Genomic DNA, 14,379 nt, shown 5'->3' on the forward strand with positions numbered 1-14,379 from the left:
TATCACTCAGAGAGAAATTTCAAGCATAATCAGCATTTCACAAGAACGTGTGGGTCACATTATTGCTTTGCTTGGCTATCGGAAGATCTGTGCATGATGTGTACCCGGGATACTGATGCCTGAAATGAAAGCGCACACACTTGAAATTTGCCAGGAACTCCTCTCTCGTTATGAGAATGAAGGTGATGCCTTTCTCCATTCAATTGTGACAGGAGATGAAATGTAGGTACACCATTACGACCTGGAGATGAAGTGTCAGTTTATGGAATATTGACACAAAGATTCACCCCAGAAAAGGAAATTCAAGGCACAGCCCTCAGCTGGAAAAATCATGGCAGCAGTGTTCTGGGATGCAGATGGTGTTATCCATGTTGATTTCCTTGAATGTAGAACAACAATAATTTCAGAGCATTACATCACAACACTGCGAACTTTGAAACGGTGGCTAACAAGAGTCCAAAAGGAAAAGGGAAATGTTTTCCTGCAGCATGACAGTGCCAGACTACCCACTTGACATGCCACCACAGCAGAACTTCAGAGACTAGATCTCATCAGTGTACGGCATCCTCCATACAGTCCAGATTTAGCCCCGTCTGACTTCCATCTGTTCCCGATAATGAAAGAAGATCTGCAGGGATATGCTTCTGATGAAGACGTTGAGAGAACTGTGAGATGCTGGTTGTGGAAACAGAGTGTCGACTTCTTCTGTGACGGCTTCAGAAAACTTGTTCATCGTTGGCAGAAATGTATCCAATTGTCTGGTGATAATGTGGAAAAGTGAATAGTGGTAGTTAAAGAGCACATTCTAAGGATTATTTCTATGTTTGATTTATTAAAATATTCCCATCCAAACCCAAGTAACGAAGGTGGAGGCATTACTTTTCATTGAACCCTCGTGTGTATGTGTGTGTATGTATCCATCCCCTATTAAAATAAAAGACCTACAACCCAAGAATACCATGGAGTCATGATGGGGGACTTAGAACTACTTAGAAAGACAATATTTTCTCAGAAGGGGATAAATGAAACCACAGGTATTGGTCCAATGGATACAGAGGCCATACTGTACAAAAGACCAAAGTGTATCCTTGTGTGTGCATCTGGACATGGGTAAATGTGCTCAATTTTGTGTTGCTGATGTCTACACTTCACATTTTTGTGAGCTACCTTGCACCCTATCATTGGGATAATAACACAATATAAATCCAATAAACGTATACTTTCTGGGCAGGAAGAATATGAAGAATATGCATTGAACCAATACATTTTCAGTGCACTATCTGTAATCTGGATGGCATTTAAGAATAAATGTAACTTGACCATCTGCTTTAGCTTCTGGAAAACAGCAGTGAGTCCTGGTTTTGTGAAAACCATACATCCTTAAGTACATGCAGAGGTACTTTTCACAAGTAGATCAGTAGCACTGGATATACTTGCATGTCAAAAACATGATGTTTGATTTGCACCATAATTAAACTCTGACACACATCTGGAAGAAAATGCTGAATGAACCCCAGTTGAACTTCTGCAAGGCTTTGCTAATATCTTCTACGTCTAAAAGAAAATTTCAGAGTACTCTAACATTTCCTGATAATGTCAAAAATACTGTCAGGGAATTAAAGTAATCCATTCTAATGAGAATTATCATAAGAAGCACAAGGACGGGGTCCCAGATATATAATAGGATGTGAATATAGAGTCACAGATGATATGATCCTCTGCGAAAAAGTGAAGAATAAAACACATTGGCCTGAATCCTCTATGGCAGTTGCTAATGCGTAACCTAGGGTCACATACTGATTGTTCTATATTTGTGATGCCTATGCAACCTTTGGTTTAGTGGCTATGTAGGGATTAGTAAAGTCCCCTAGTCCCAATTTATTAGGAAAAAACTGCTGTGATCACTGGGGGTCTGCTCCCCTGTCAACTGGAAAGTATGTGGATGACATTCATACCCCTCATGTAAGCACTATCTATCACAAAGGGGAACAACAACAGGGGTTGTGATTCTGTCTGTCGCATGAGAGGAAATAGAAGCGACAGACCTGAGCAAAAGGGGGACAGACCTCAATTAGTCCCAGTGGCTGCTTCCTGGTATGTCGGGGTTGTGGGGTTAGGACATTGCATGATATCATAATCACAGTGCTTACAAATATAGGATTTAGGATCTCCAATACAGGATGTGGGACCTTGTGCTTTAGTTAATGTATGCCACCTAACTTCAAAATGCCATCTAATTTCCTTTCAACTTTTTCATTCAGGTTGGTGGGCATACCATGCTCCCCATACGTTGGATGCCTCCTGAGAGTATCATGTACAGAAAATTCACCACAGAGAGTGATGTCTGGAGTCTTGGAGTTGTCCTATGGGAAATATTTACCTATGGCAAGCAGCCATGGTACCAGCTCTCAAACAATGAGGTGCGTACTTGGTATAGCAACAATGGTTTGTACCCTGTTGTGTCAACTTGCTAATCCAAAACTTCTACCTCTTTGTAAACTTTAGTTTTCATCACTACGATAGTCTCATTCAACATGTGCAAGCTGTTCATTGAGCCATCTTATAAATTCTCACACAAGCAGGATCACAAGTCCTTATACAGCTCATTGATCTTAGCTTTTTGAATTAGAGTACTAGTCCTGTCACGACTTCCATAACCATAAGTTCAAGGTTGGGCAGCTGTTGCCCTTTAGATCTTGGATGCAACTCCAGTACAACAAAGGCAGCAGCGAAAGATTATGGGAACTGTGGTTCAACAATATGGAAGGCTACCTTTGCTCACCTCTGCAGTAGCAGTACCCTTCTAACCTCTTGCAATTTTCCCACTAGCCTAGCATTGGATACAAAAGAAGAAGCTGTGATTGATTTTATCTAGTTTAGTTGGACCCAGGAACCTCCTTCAAGACATTTGTAGTAAAAAGAGTGTGAATATGTTCAGCAAATGCAAATTGGGAGTTGGTCTTGACATGCATCAAGTGATAGTCTGGTGAATCAGCAGGAAAAGAATAAATGCTCTCTTTTTGTTCCCTTTCTCTGTGTCTCCAGGTCATCGAGTGCATTACTCAGGGCCGTGTCCTACAGCGACCCCGTACGTGCCCAAAGGAAGTCTATGATCTGATGTTGGGGTGCTGGCAGCGGGAGCCTCACATGAGGCTTAACATCAAAGAAATCCACTCCCTCCTCCAGAACTTGGCCAAGGCCTCCCCAGTCTACCTGGATATCCTAGGATAGAAACTCTCAGCATTTCCTCTGATGGAGTGCGTGAATGAATGTGTTCAGTTGCCACTAAACTCCATTACAATGTGTTCTTAACTCCAACAGTATTAAATACAAAGATATGGAGAAGCTTTCAAAGGGCAAGCTGTGTGCATTTCTCCCTCTGTAGACAGAGTGTTGACTTTGTGACATTACTGACATGTCTCTCTTCTCTCCTTCGTTCTTTGTTTCTCTGTTCCCCCACCCTTCGATTTCTATTCAATCAGGCTTCTGCATTACTATAACTCTGCATAGACAAAAGGCCTTAACAACCTGACCTGTTATATCAAAAGACCATCACAACTAACAATGCCTTGTTGTATTCATGCCTTTGATCTGGATAAAAAAAGGGAAAACCTGACTCGAACCTGGTGACTTTTACTGCACGGATATCTGGAGCTTCTATGAATTCATTTCTACTTCATTTGCTTTGGCATCCTGGTGGAACATGGAAGATTGGCATTGTCTAAAGGATTTTTTCTTTTCAAGCTGAGATCAAGTCAGACGGACAGAAATCTGCATACAGAATAATCTACTCTATGGGGAAACTAAAGGAACTAATTGTATCCAGTGTACCATTTTAAAATATAATGTAATCATTGGGTGAAAGGAAAGGAATTCCAATCTTTTCCCTGGGAGATACTCAGAGAAGAGTAAAGGGATTCTGAATTGTGCTACCATATTTTGCACTGAGGATGCTTCAACATGGTCTGTTGTGTAAGAGTAAAACGTGTTGCCTCCATTTCCCTGAAACTGCATCGCCCAATGCTCATCTAGGCAAGAATAACCCCCCTTCTGATCGTACTATAGAGATTTCTGATACTACTGATACAACTGTTCCACAGCTAGTCTTTTACCATGTAAGTGAGAGCTAGAGCTTAATAATATACAGTTTAATCTCCATGGCCATTTCCGAAAATATGAAGCCTTTGCTACAATGGGACAAGAGGTAGATATGGATGAAGCTTATTTTATATGTTGCTGTTTCAACGGCACACTCCTTACCTGACCCTATTTTTCTTTCCCTTTTTACCCCTTCCCTATGCAAACCAAACCCAGCATGGTCCTTGTCAATGAATATGTGCTGAAAAGAGTTTCTCATTTCATTGCACTTCCAAACAGGCATAGCACATATAGGAAGGAAAACATGTATTTAGTGGTAGGAATGATACTAGCTGCATTCAAGCATCTGTAGATTGTTACAGGTGCAATAGGCTGGTATACCAGTATTGAAGATTCTATAGTGTGCAAAAGAAATGGTTTCAGGAAAACTCTAGAGAGAAAAAAGCAGGATGGTCAGTGTGAAGAATTTTTTTTCATGTCAGGAGTGACTTGAGAAACTGCAAGTCGCTTCTGGTGTGAAAGAATTGGCTGTCTGCAAGGATGTTGCCCAGGAGACACCCGGATGTTTTGATGTTTTACCATCCTTGTGGGAGGCTTCTCTCATGCCCCTGCATTGTGAGCTGGAGCTGACAGAGGGAGCTCATCCACACTCTCCCCAAATTCGAACCTCCGACCTGACAGTGTTCAGTCCTGTCGGCACAAGAGTTTAACCTATTGCACCACCGGGGGCTCCTAGTGTGAAGGTATGGAGCTCAGAACAAGTTTCTGGCAGATGAAGAGGTTGTATTGTGGAAATTATATAATTTATCAATTGATTTAAGATTGATAGGCATTGTATGTATATGAGGCAGCTGTTGGGCTGAAGATGGCAGGCTCATGACCAATATTTATGGGAAGTTTAAGAATCTACATGTCAGGTTATTATTATTTACCATGGATTCTTATGATGAGAAAAAAAGCGACGCTGCTTTCTCTGAGGATGGAAGTGGCTTTGCCACAAAAAGGAACATTTCAAATAACACAAATGGAGTCATAAACGCACAGCTTGTCAGTGTTTTGTTATTGTTATTTTATTTAAGAAGTTAAGCACTTATTTTTTAAGTGTTCTTATGATTGTTTAATAATATGTTTTGCTTGCATTTCTTATTTATTGAGGCGCTTTCTTTCCTTCAGCAGTTTGGAAAGATATCGATCTTTTCTTTTGCAAAATCTAAATGAAAATAGCAAATGTTTAATAGTGGTGAAGTTGGACTCTCGTATGTCATAGACAAAAGTTGGTGAACAAAGCATTTAACAATGTAACTCTAAAGCCATATCTCTATATATCTATACATCTATGTTAAGTCCTAAATAAGATTTGAACAGGATTTTTTAAACAATGAGGAATATTTAATATAACATGGACTTTGGCAATTGTTTCAGTGATGGCTGGAGAACTAACATGGAAAGGGGAAACAGTTGACCATTTAGTTTAACCTATTTCTCTATGAGGATTTGTGTCCATCTAATTCATTTCCAATATGTGACAAGTATGAGAAATAAAACCTGAGATATCAGAGACTACTAAGAGGCACATCTGTCTAGATATTATGTTCCATTTCAATTTCAGTTGCTTCCACAATTGTGAGGCTAAAGTACATTGTTTTCTGTAATTAGCTGAAAAAGTGGAATTCAAGCGGAAGTTCCTCCCAGCACAAATACAAGGTATTATTATATTACCTGCACTGTTCTCCTCTCCACATTCCATCTGTACCTCTGATGTTTCATCATATATACATACTGTTCAGGAAAGTTTTTATTTATGTTCAGGAAAGCTTCTATTTGTGTTTTTTTTTAAGTTTCCTAGCCTCAGCAAATGTGGATGGCTAGCTGTAGTTTTTCTTTGCATTCCTTTTTTCTTTCTTTTGGCTTTTATAGTAAAAGAATAGAATTTCATTATGTGAAATGTAAAGAAAAGAATGAAGCATGAGAACTAGTCATTTATTTATTTATTTATCATATTTATAACCTCGTAGGGGACTCAAGGCAGCCTTACAACAGGCAACAATTTGATGCCATACACACATATATCAAATAAACAATTACAATTGAAACCAAACAATCAAAACCAGAATTATTAAAATCAACAAGTAAAATCACATCATCAAAAATAGAAATGAATATTGAGGAAATCGTTAAACATAATCTTTCTGCCATAGTTAACAGGAGGCTGTAAAAGGTGCAAGACCTACCATTTCAAACATTAATTAAAGGCATAGCAAGAATATTTAAGGAAAGCCACTCCAGTTTGCCTTTCCTTAGTGTACAAATTAATATTCCACTTCCACTTTATGGGAGAGAGGGATTGCGACAAATCAAGTCTGAAATGGGAGAACAATACAAAAAAGAGCAACCAAAAAATTGGCAACATCTTTTTTTTATAATCAAAAAGTGAGTAAACCAAAAGACTGCAATCCCATGGAGAGGGATTAGTACAGAAGCAAACATCATTAAAATGTACTATTTTTAAAAAATCTAAATACTAATTTTTTTTACTATGATTTCAGCCTGAAAATAACCATATATATATTTTATGACTGCTGAAGGCTTGTATACCAAAACCAATGTAAAATTTGACCAGATGGTATCGCTTTTTTACTTACTAGAAAAGCATAATAGAATAATTAAAAATACTATATCATAATATAGTGTGCAGTAGCATCGGCATATCTCTGTGTTAAAGGATCAGATATTCTATACAGTCAGTTTCCTGTAACATTTGGCTGAAATGTGCTCCGCTGTTGTCATAGGAAAGATGTAAATTAACTAAAGCTAAACCAACATTTGAATGGGTTCATTGAAGCGCATTTAAGTATAGTATAGAAGAAAATAAGAAAAAGAAATATATGATAAAGGGAAATAATCTACTGTGTCCATTGTCACGACTATAACTTCTACTAACCTTCTCTACACTGATATGACAATCAGGTCCCATTTATGAAGAGACAACCTTTATTGACTATTTTCCAAACACACACATACACACACTGCATACATATGTGTGGATGGGTGTGTTTACATAAATTTGTGTATAATAGCCACAGTAGGTACATACCTGTATATGTGTTTTATAAATATTTCATTTATTTATGCATATACAGACATACGTTATTGTGTGTATATGTATAAATGTTTGTACACTGCACAAATATTCTTACTGGAGATGTATAGAAGACTGTAAGATCAATAGGTTGACTTGATATAGAGTAAGCTAAGTAACCAAAATCCATTTATTTACTTTTTCCCTTAGGGTTGCTTTTTAAATAATGTATATGTTCCCTTTTTCTATATTGGAGATTAGTACTTAACATGCATGAAGTTCTGCATAACTGGAGAATATGTAAAAAAAAAAATGGACGGCCTAAATCCAATTGCTAGCCTCAGCCAACTAGGGCAGGCTGAGCTAAAGAGAATTTGAGAAATAAGCACTTACATATATTTTATCTAGTTGAGATTTAGGTCATATTATTTACCAAGGTTGCAATTCGAAAACCATATACCTGGGAAGTAAACACCATTGTAAGCTATGGAGTTAACCTTTAAATACACTTTTGTAGGGTTGTGCTATTAATGCACACAAACAGCTCCAACCTCTCTATTCCATCTGTTGATTGACTTCAAATCGGTTTAACCTTCTCCCTTGGGGTCAAAAGGGGATTCATTATAATTGCAAAGCTATAAACATTTGCCTAAAATGTCTAAATATAATTGATTAGAGGTATTGAATGGGTATGTCTGTTTTGCAATTGTTTTTTAAAAAGGGAAATAAAAATCCTCACTCCCATTGTGATTTTTATTCACTTGTAGCATTAGTATTTTTCTAAGAGCAAAATGGACTCTTTAGTTACCAGATAAGGGATAAAATGGATTCAATAAGCCATTGGGACTGAATTTCTGTGAATCTGATTAAAAACTGTAGATCTGTTGAAACTTAACCAGTCACATGGACTGGGGAAGGATTGCTGAGTGTATTGGAGAGGGGCTGAAAAAAAGGCTGAAAAACTATGAACTAGCTCAGAGATTAATAATAATAATAATAACAACAACAACAAAAAAAACAATAATATATTGTTTTATTAACTCAGACCTTATCTTTTGGTGGAATTTAGACTTTTGGGGTCAGAACTTCCTCTTTGACTGTGTTGTCTAGGGAATTCTGGGAATCATTTTTTATTGTAATCCTTTGTTTATTTTCAAAATAGTACTAAATCGTTGCAATAAATAGCACCCATTTGAGAAGGTTACTTTCTGAACCCCTCTAGGGTCCAGAACCGCAATTACTATTGTTGCTGAGCTTCATCCACTAAAATGAACACCACAAATTATTGATTGCATTTTACTCCCCACATGGAAAAGTGAACCAGTCAGCTAGCTATTGGGATGTGTGTATGTGTGAGTTATGGTAAATCAATGGAGTCATATATTTAACCAGTCTCCTTCTAGGGAGGATAACCTTTCTAAATAATTATCCAGAAACAATCACCATACAGGAGCCAATAGAGCCAATGGAGAGTTCTAACCTCATCTGGTGACCACACTCACCTATTTCTCATCTCTGCTAAAGTTTAGTAATATTCAGACAGGGTTTGGATTAGGTGAGCAATGAAGTCCCTTCCTGCTCAATTATCCTCTGGACCCCAGCTGCCCAGAGCAAGCAGCCATTTGTGGTCCACAACAGAAATGTCAATCTATGTGTTTGCTCCAAGTCAAGCTGAGAGCTAAATGAGGGTCAAAAAAGTGGACTCATCTTGCAACTGCTGCAAAGATTCATATTATGTACAGATGGTTGGCATCAAAAGTTAATCCAAAATTAGGGGAACCTGAATTTACTCCAACGCTTCCAGGAAGCTCCGGAGAAATTCAAGTGTTTTTGAGATGTGGGCCCAGCGCTGTGTCACCAGCTAGAAGCAGCTCCTTAGCCGACCCTTGCTGATGATGTCAGTTCTGTTGGTCACATGGCTGGGTGCCCAGTGATTGCCTCATCAGAAATTATTACATCATTATCAAGGCTTAGCTTAGGGAGCTGATTTTTGCCCAGTGAAACAGCAGCAGCATTGGCAATCCCAATGAGTTCTTGGCCACTTGGCTGTCTACACACCAAAAGAACTCCCGCACAGCATCCAAGTCAGCTTCAGAGAACAGTATTACAGAATATTTTGATAAGTGTAGAGGAAGGCCTTGGATTCCCATTCTATTCATTCTTACCTGGGGTTAATCCTCTTTGAATTTAACAGAACTGCTATCTGAATAGACATGCATAAGATAGCACTTTTAAGCCATCCATACTTACTAATGATAGAGGTGGTTCTTCCTGTGGCCAGCACCAAGCTCTGGGCATAGAAAGGTCAACTTGCTCTCTTTACTCTTTAAATAAAATAGCATGGGGTTTTTGAGAATACATGTGACTGACAGGACTTTTGCAAACCAATATGAGGTCATGAAACGGCCTAATGACAGAACTGGACCATTGGATGACTAAGACTGCCTTCTTAGGGGTTCTCTCACAGCCTGTGAACAAATTATGAATGTCGCTACAAAAAGGGAGCTTGTATATTGGGGCTCGCTGCTAAAATGTGAAGGTCTGACAGCACAAAAAGAAGTATTTTTCTTACCAGGGCTAAGTTCCTGCAGCTCTGATCCAAGGGATCCTATCCAGAGCCTTATTCAACATTCATTTTAATTTAATTTTTATACATTTGTTGCAAAAGTAAAGCAAAAAAAAATATGTATGTTGCAGGGAAAACACTGTGAATTTCACACAAGCAACAAAGTGACTATTTTTGCCATCTTTTAACATATGTCTCAGGAGAAGAATCGGGAATTGGTAGATAGTTATATGTTATTCTTTACTGTCTATGCATTCAAAGCCAGGTCTATGATTTTGTTTGTTTGTTTGTTTGTTTGTTTGCTGGGAGAAGATTTAAGGAGGGTAATTGGCTAAAACAGTAGCAGAAGCAGCTGAGGGCTGTTTGTCAGAAAGATAGAAGAGAACAAAAATCAAATTTCCCAGAGACTTACATACAGCTTTTATGAATCTTTCTGTAATATAAAGTTAAAACCAAAATGTTAAATAAACAGCTAAGAATGTTTTGTAAATCAGCAGTTAAGCCTAGTATGGGTCTGAGTGTATCACAAATCCATTTTATTCAGAAAGTATTCATCCCAGTGCTAAGGACCACTTATAGTATATGTACATAGGTATATGTATATAGATATGTTTCTAGATCTTTCTATATATTTCTCCTTCTCGGATGTGAGGGAGAGAAAGAGGAAGATTTAGATATCAATATGAATATCTATATTGTCACACAGACTGTGACCTGGTGTTTGGAGCTCTCTTAATTCCCCCGCCTTTTTAATTTATTTTTATTTGAATGTGGTGTCTCCGTACAGATATCTAGTGGTTCTTGTTTTGCACTTTGTTATCAACATTCATTGCTTTAAAAGAAGAAGAAAAAAAAAGACCTATTGCATCTTGGCTGAATTTGAAGTGATGCCTGAGTAGCAATGTCAAAAGTTTTGTCTGTGAATCATGTGACCAGCTTCTCTCAGCCTGACATGGAAAGTCTCTTGTACTAAAGTGTATTTAATGAAAATGATGTCCAACAATAAACAACGTCATCTTAAAAGCCATTACAGTGACTATTACTTCAGAAATTGCAGCACTTTAGTGAATTGGTGCCTGCATATCCTATTCTTCAAAAAGGTCCAGAAATATTTTCTATTGAGAACAGAGCTCAGTGAAGTTACTTTGGAAACAATTAAAATTGGATTTTGCATACATCAAAAAAGGCTTTTTCCAAGGCCATTTTTGAAAATTACATTCCATTTTCCCTCGGAACTCACATGCAAGTAGTATTTGGGAGCAAAGTTTGCACAAAATACTACGGATTTACTTCTTATCTGCTTCTGTCTGCTGTTCCCCCTTTCCCCCTTTCCTTAACCTGATCAACTGATGGTTTGCAGAGCTGTTTTCAGATTTGGCCACTGATGCAAGGAGGCATTCATGCAACACCCCTTCCATTTTTCCAGGTTGTGTGTGTGTGTGTGTGTACCTTTAAGTCCTCTGTTGACTTATGATGGCCCTATGAATTTCAGAGGGTTTTCTTGGACAAAAAATATATTCAGAGGTGGTTTTGCCAGTTCCTGCCTCCGAAATACAGCTTGCAACACTGGGTATTCCTTGGCGAAACTGGAAAATATCCTTTCACTACCATTTTCCCTCTCTGCTTTATACACACATCTACCTATCTTGGTCCTACCCAAACAGATTTGCTATTTTATTGAGCTATAGTTTAATGTATCTATTAAATTACAGAAATATGTTCCTTTGTCTTATTATGTGCAGAGTGCAATAGTGTGCAGCCTATAAACAAACAGATCTTTAGTTTTTCCTTAGACACTTGAGAAACCTGGGGAAAGGTTGCATCTCAGTAGTATGTCACATGCAGAGGTTGCAGCTTTGATCCCTGATATCTTCCTAAAATATTTGAAACCATATGTTTATTTCCATAAGGTACCAAATCCATAACAAATTAAAAAATAAGTAATAGGTAGAAGCACATTGTTGGCTAGGAGTATAATATTATGTATGGATCAAAACTATCTATATATGACAAAACTATCACTACAGTACAGGGCTTGGAAAATTGCATTTTTTAGCAAAATGATGCATATTCTGGCACCTTTTTGATTCCCCTAAAATTTGTTCAGATTTGGTATCTCTTGGAAACAAGTTCCACATATAGAGCATTGTAATTCCATGTTGACAAAAAATGGAGTAATACTCTGATGCAATATCGGATAGCTTCCTGCATACACAGTTCATTCTGTTATGATTTATTTCACTTGTTAACCTAGAAGTCAGGAAAGGCCAGTGGGCCAGATATTGTTACAGCTCCCAACTTTCTTCTTGCTTTGCTCTGCTGGTCAGGGCTGATACAACAACACCTGGAGGGCCATATGTTGCCCACTCTTGCTTCAACCCAAACCATTATTGGAATAGGAGAGACATAAGATACACATTCATTCTGGTTGCAATCCAACACCCTCTTAGCATAGCATACATATCTACAAGTGGAGATAAGCTGTGTGGGCACTATGCAATCCCTGCAAAAAATAACAGAATTGCTCAAAATGAATAAATGACTAGGCACCATTGTACAATGCACATAACATGATGCACAACTACAATGCAAAGTATGGGATGCACAAAGCACATAATTCATAATGTCCAACTTGCATAGTCAAGATACGTTGTCCTTATAATTCCACTTCCACCACTATCAGAATAATGCATCTGTTATACAGTAGTAACTTTTGGGTCATACATAGCATGACAAAGGGTGCATTTACATTGTAGAATTAATGCAGTTCAACACTGTTTTAATCACAATGGCTCAACGCTATGGAATCATGGGAATTGGCCTCTGAGCCACTCAGTCTTGTGTGTGCCCAGGAGGGAGTCTCTCATCCGGTATCAGCCATGGATTGTGGTTCCGGGTTTTAGCCTGCCACTTTTGGACTCTCACTTGCTGAGGTGTTCCTGAGAGTAGCTCTGTAGATCTTAGAAAACTACTTCTTGATTTAAAGTGTTGGCATGCTGGCTGATATCCGAACAGAGGATGGGCCGGAGATATCAATGCCTTGGTCCTTTCATTATTGGCTGCTACTTCCCGACACATGTCAGGTGGTGCAATACCAACGAAAAAATATAATTTACTCCAGTGGTGTGGGGTGTAGACATCCTGTGATAATGCAGCATGTCTCATTAAGAGCCACATCCACTCTTTTAACATGGTGAGATGTATTCCACACTGGGCATGTGTACTCAGCAGCACAGTAGCAAAGCGCAAGGGCAGATATCTACACTATCTGGTTGTGATTCCCAGGTTGTGCCAGTCAGCTTTCATATGATGTTATATCTAGCACCCACGTTTTGCTTGATATTCAAGCAATGCTTCTTATAAGTCAGAGAAGTCTCCTCATAGGATTGTAACACATCCTGGGATCCCCTGGGCAACATCTTTGTAGATGGCTGATTCTCTCACACCAGAAGCGACTTGCAGTATGCAACCAAACAAACAAAGACCCTGTAATACTATGGTTAGATCTACATTGCCATATACAACAACAACAACAATTTATTATAGTCCATAGATGTATCAGTAAAACCAACAATCACTATAAATTCTCCCATTTCAGGAGAAGTCAGTTGTACAAAATACATCTACATGGTTTCAAGTAATACCCCTAGTGGAGGTTAGTTGCTTTCTCAGAGTTGCCACTATGAGAGTCACCCTGTGGCACTTGTCCTCTAAAAGATTGGCACTTGTCCTCTAACAATCCTCTGCGGGAGATGGCTGGCGAGACAGGATTGGATATAAAAGTTGGCTACATTGCACTGTGTAGTAGCAGCACTGCAATAAAATGTTTTCTATTGTTTCTATTTCATTTCCTCCACAGGAACATAGTATTGGGGAGTAAGGCATTTCAGACAGTCTGCCTCTTGACAACTCTGAGGGAAATATGTGTAATAACGCTTTTATAAAGAGTCTGTAATATTTAATCACTATAAGACTTTTTAGGTATTCGCAAGACTTAAATGGCTCCCTGTATGGTACATTCAAAACTCTGGGGGAACATGGGGAATTTGAGTGGGCTCTAAGCTCTCCCAGGGCAATGTCCCACAGCCTTTGCATCAGGGATTCTTGCACTATTTTGAATCCCAAATGGAGCAAAAGGGGTGCAGATAGTCCAATTGAGACTGCTTTTCATTCAGTCCTCCACGCCTAAAGGGGTTTGGAGGCATCATGGGGGAGGTGATGCAGTAAACCTGTCCCCAGTTTGAAAACCATTGTTTTAACCACTGGTTCATTTTCAGAGTCCAGGCCCTAGTACTCATTGGGCATTCACCCGTTTCTAGAAGCAAGACCACATTTGGTACACAAGGAGGCACATTTAGAAGGAGGCCATATAATGCTGCTTGGAACTGTGGTCAGTGTAGACCCATATAATGTATTGAACTATATTATAGGGGTCCACACTGACCATCTAACACAATTCCAAACAGCATTATATGGCAGTGTAGATTCAGCCCACAACACCCAGGATTCCATAGCACTGAGCCATAGTAGTTGAAGTAGCATCAAACGGCTTTAATTCTACAGTGTAGATGCACCCTTATGCATGTGTATGTCCTTAACAGGATTTTGGCTTCTATTTTGTTTCCTATTATGCTTG

General features: G+C 38.6%; 1 protein-coding gene across 10 annotated transcripts in view; it reads left to right on the plus strand.

Annotated features, from left to right (window-relative positions):
• NTRK2 (neurotrophic receptor tyrosine kinase 2) overlaps positions 1–10,770 on the plus strand; it is a 208,467-nt gene extending 197,697 nt beyond the window's left edge. For all 10 annotated transcript variants that reach the window (XM_060762108.2, XM_060762112.2, XM_060762111.2 and 7 more), the window contains 2 exons: positions 2,262–2,420; positions 3,046–10,770. In XM_060762108.2, the coding sequence (XP_060618091.2) occupies positions 2,262–2,420; positions 3,046–3,231 (345 nt within the window). In that variant the 3' untranslated portion in view covers positions 3,232–10,770. The remainder of the gene's footprint in view (positions 1–2,261; positions 2,421–3,045) is intronic.
• The last annotated feature ends 3,609 nt before the right edge of the window (positions 10,771–14,379 follow it).

The sequence above is a fragment of the Anolis sagrei genome, chromosome 2 (genome assembly GCF_037176765.1).
Source record: "Anolis sagrei isolate rAnoSag1 chromosome 2, rAnoSag1.mat, whole genome shotgun sequence".
Classification (NCBI taxonomy): domain Eukaryota; kingdom Metazoa; phylum Chordata; class Lepidosauria; order Squamata; family Dactyloidae; genus Anolis; species Anolis sagrei.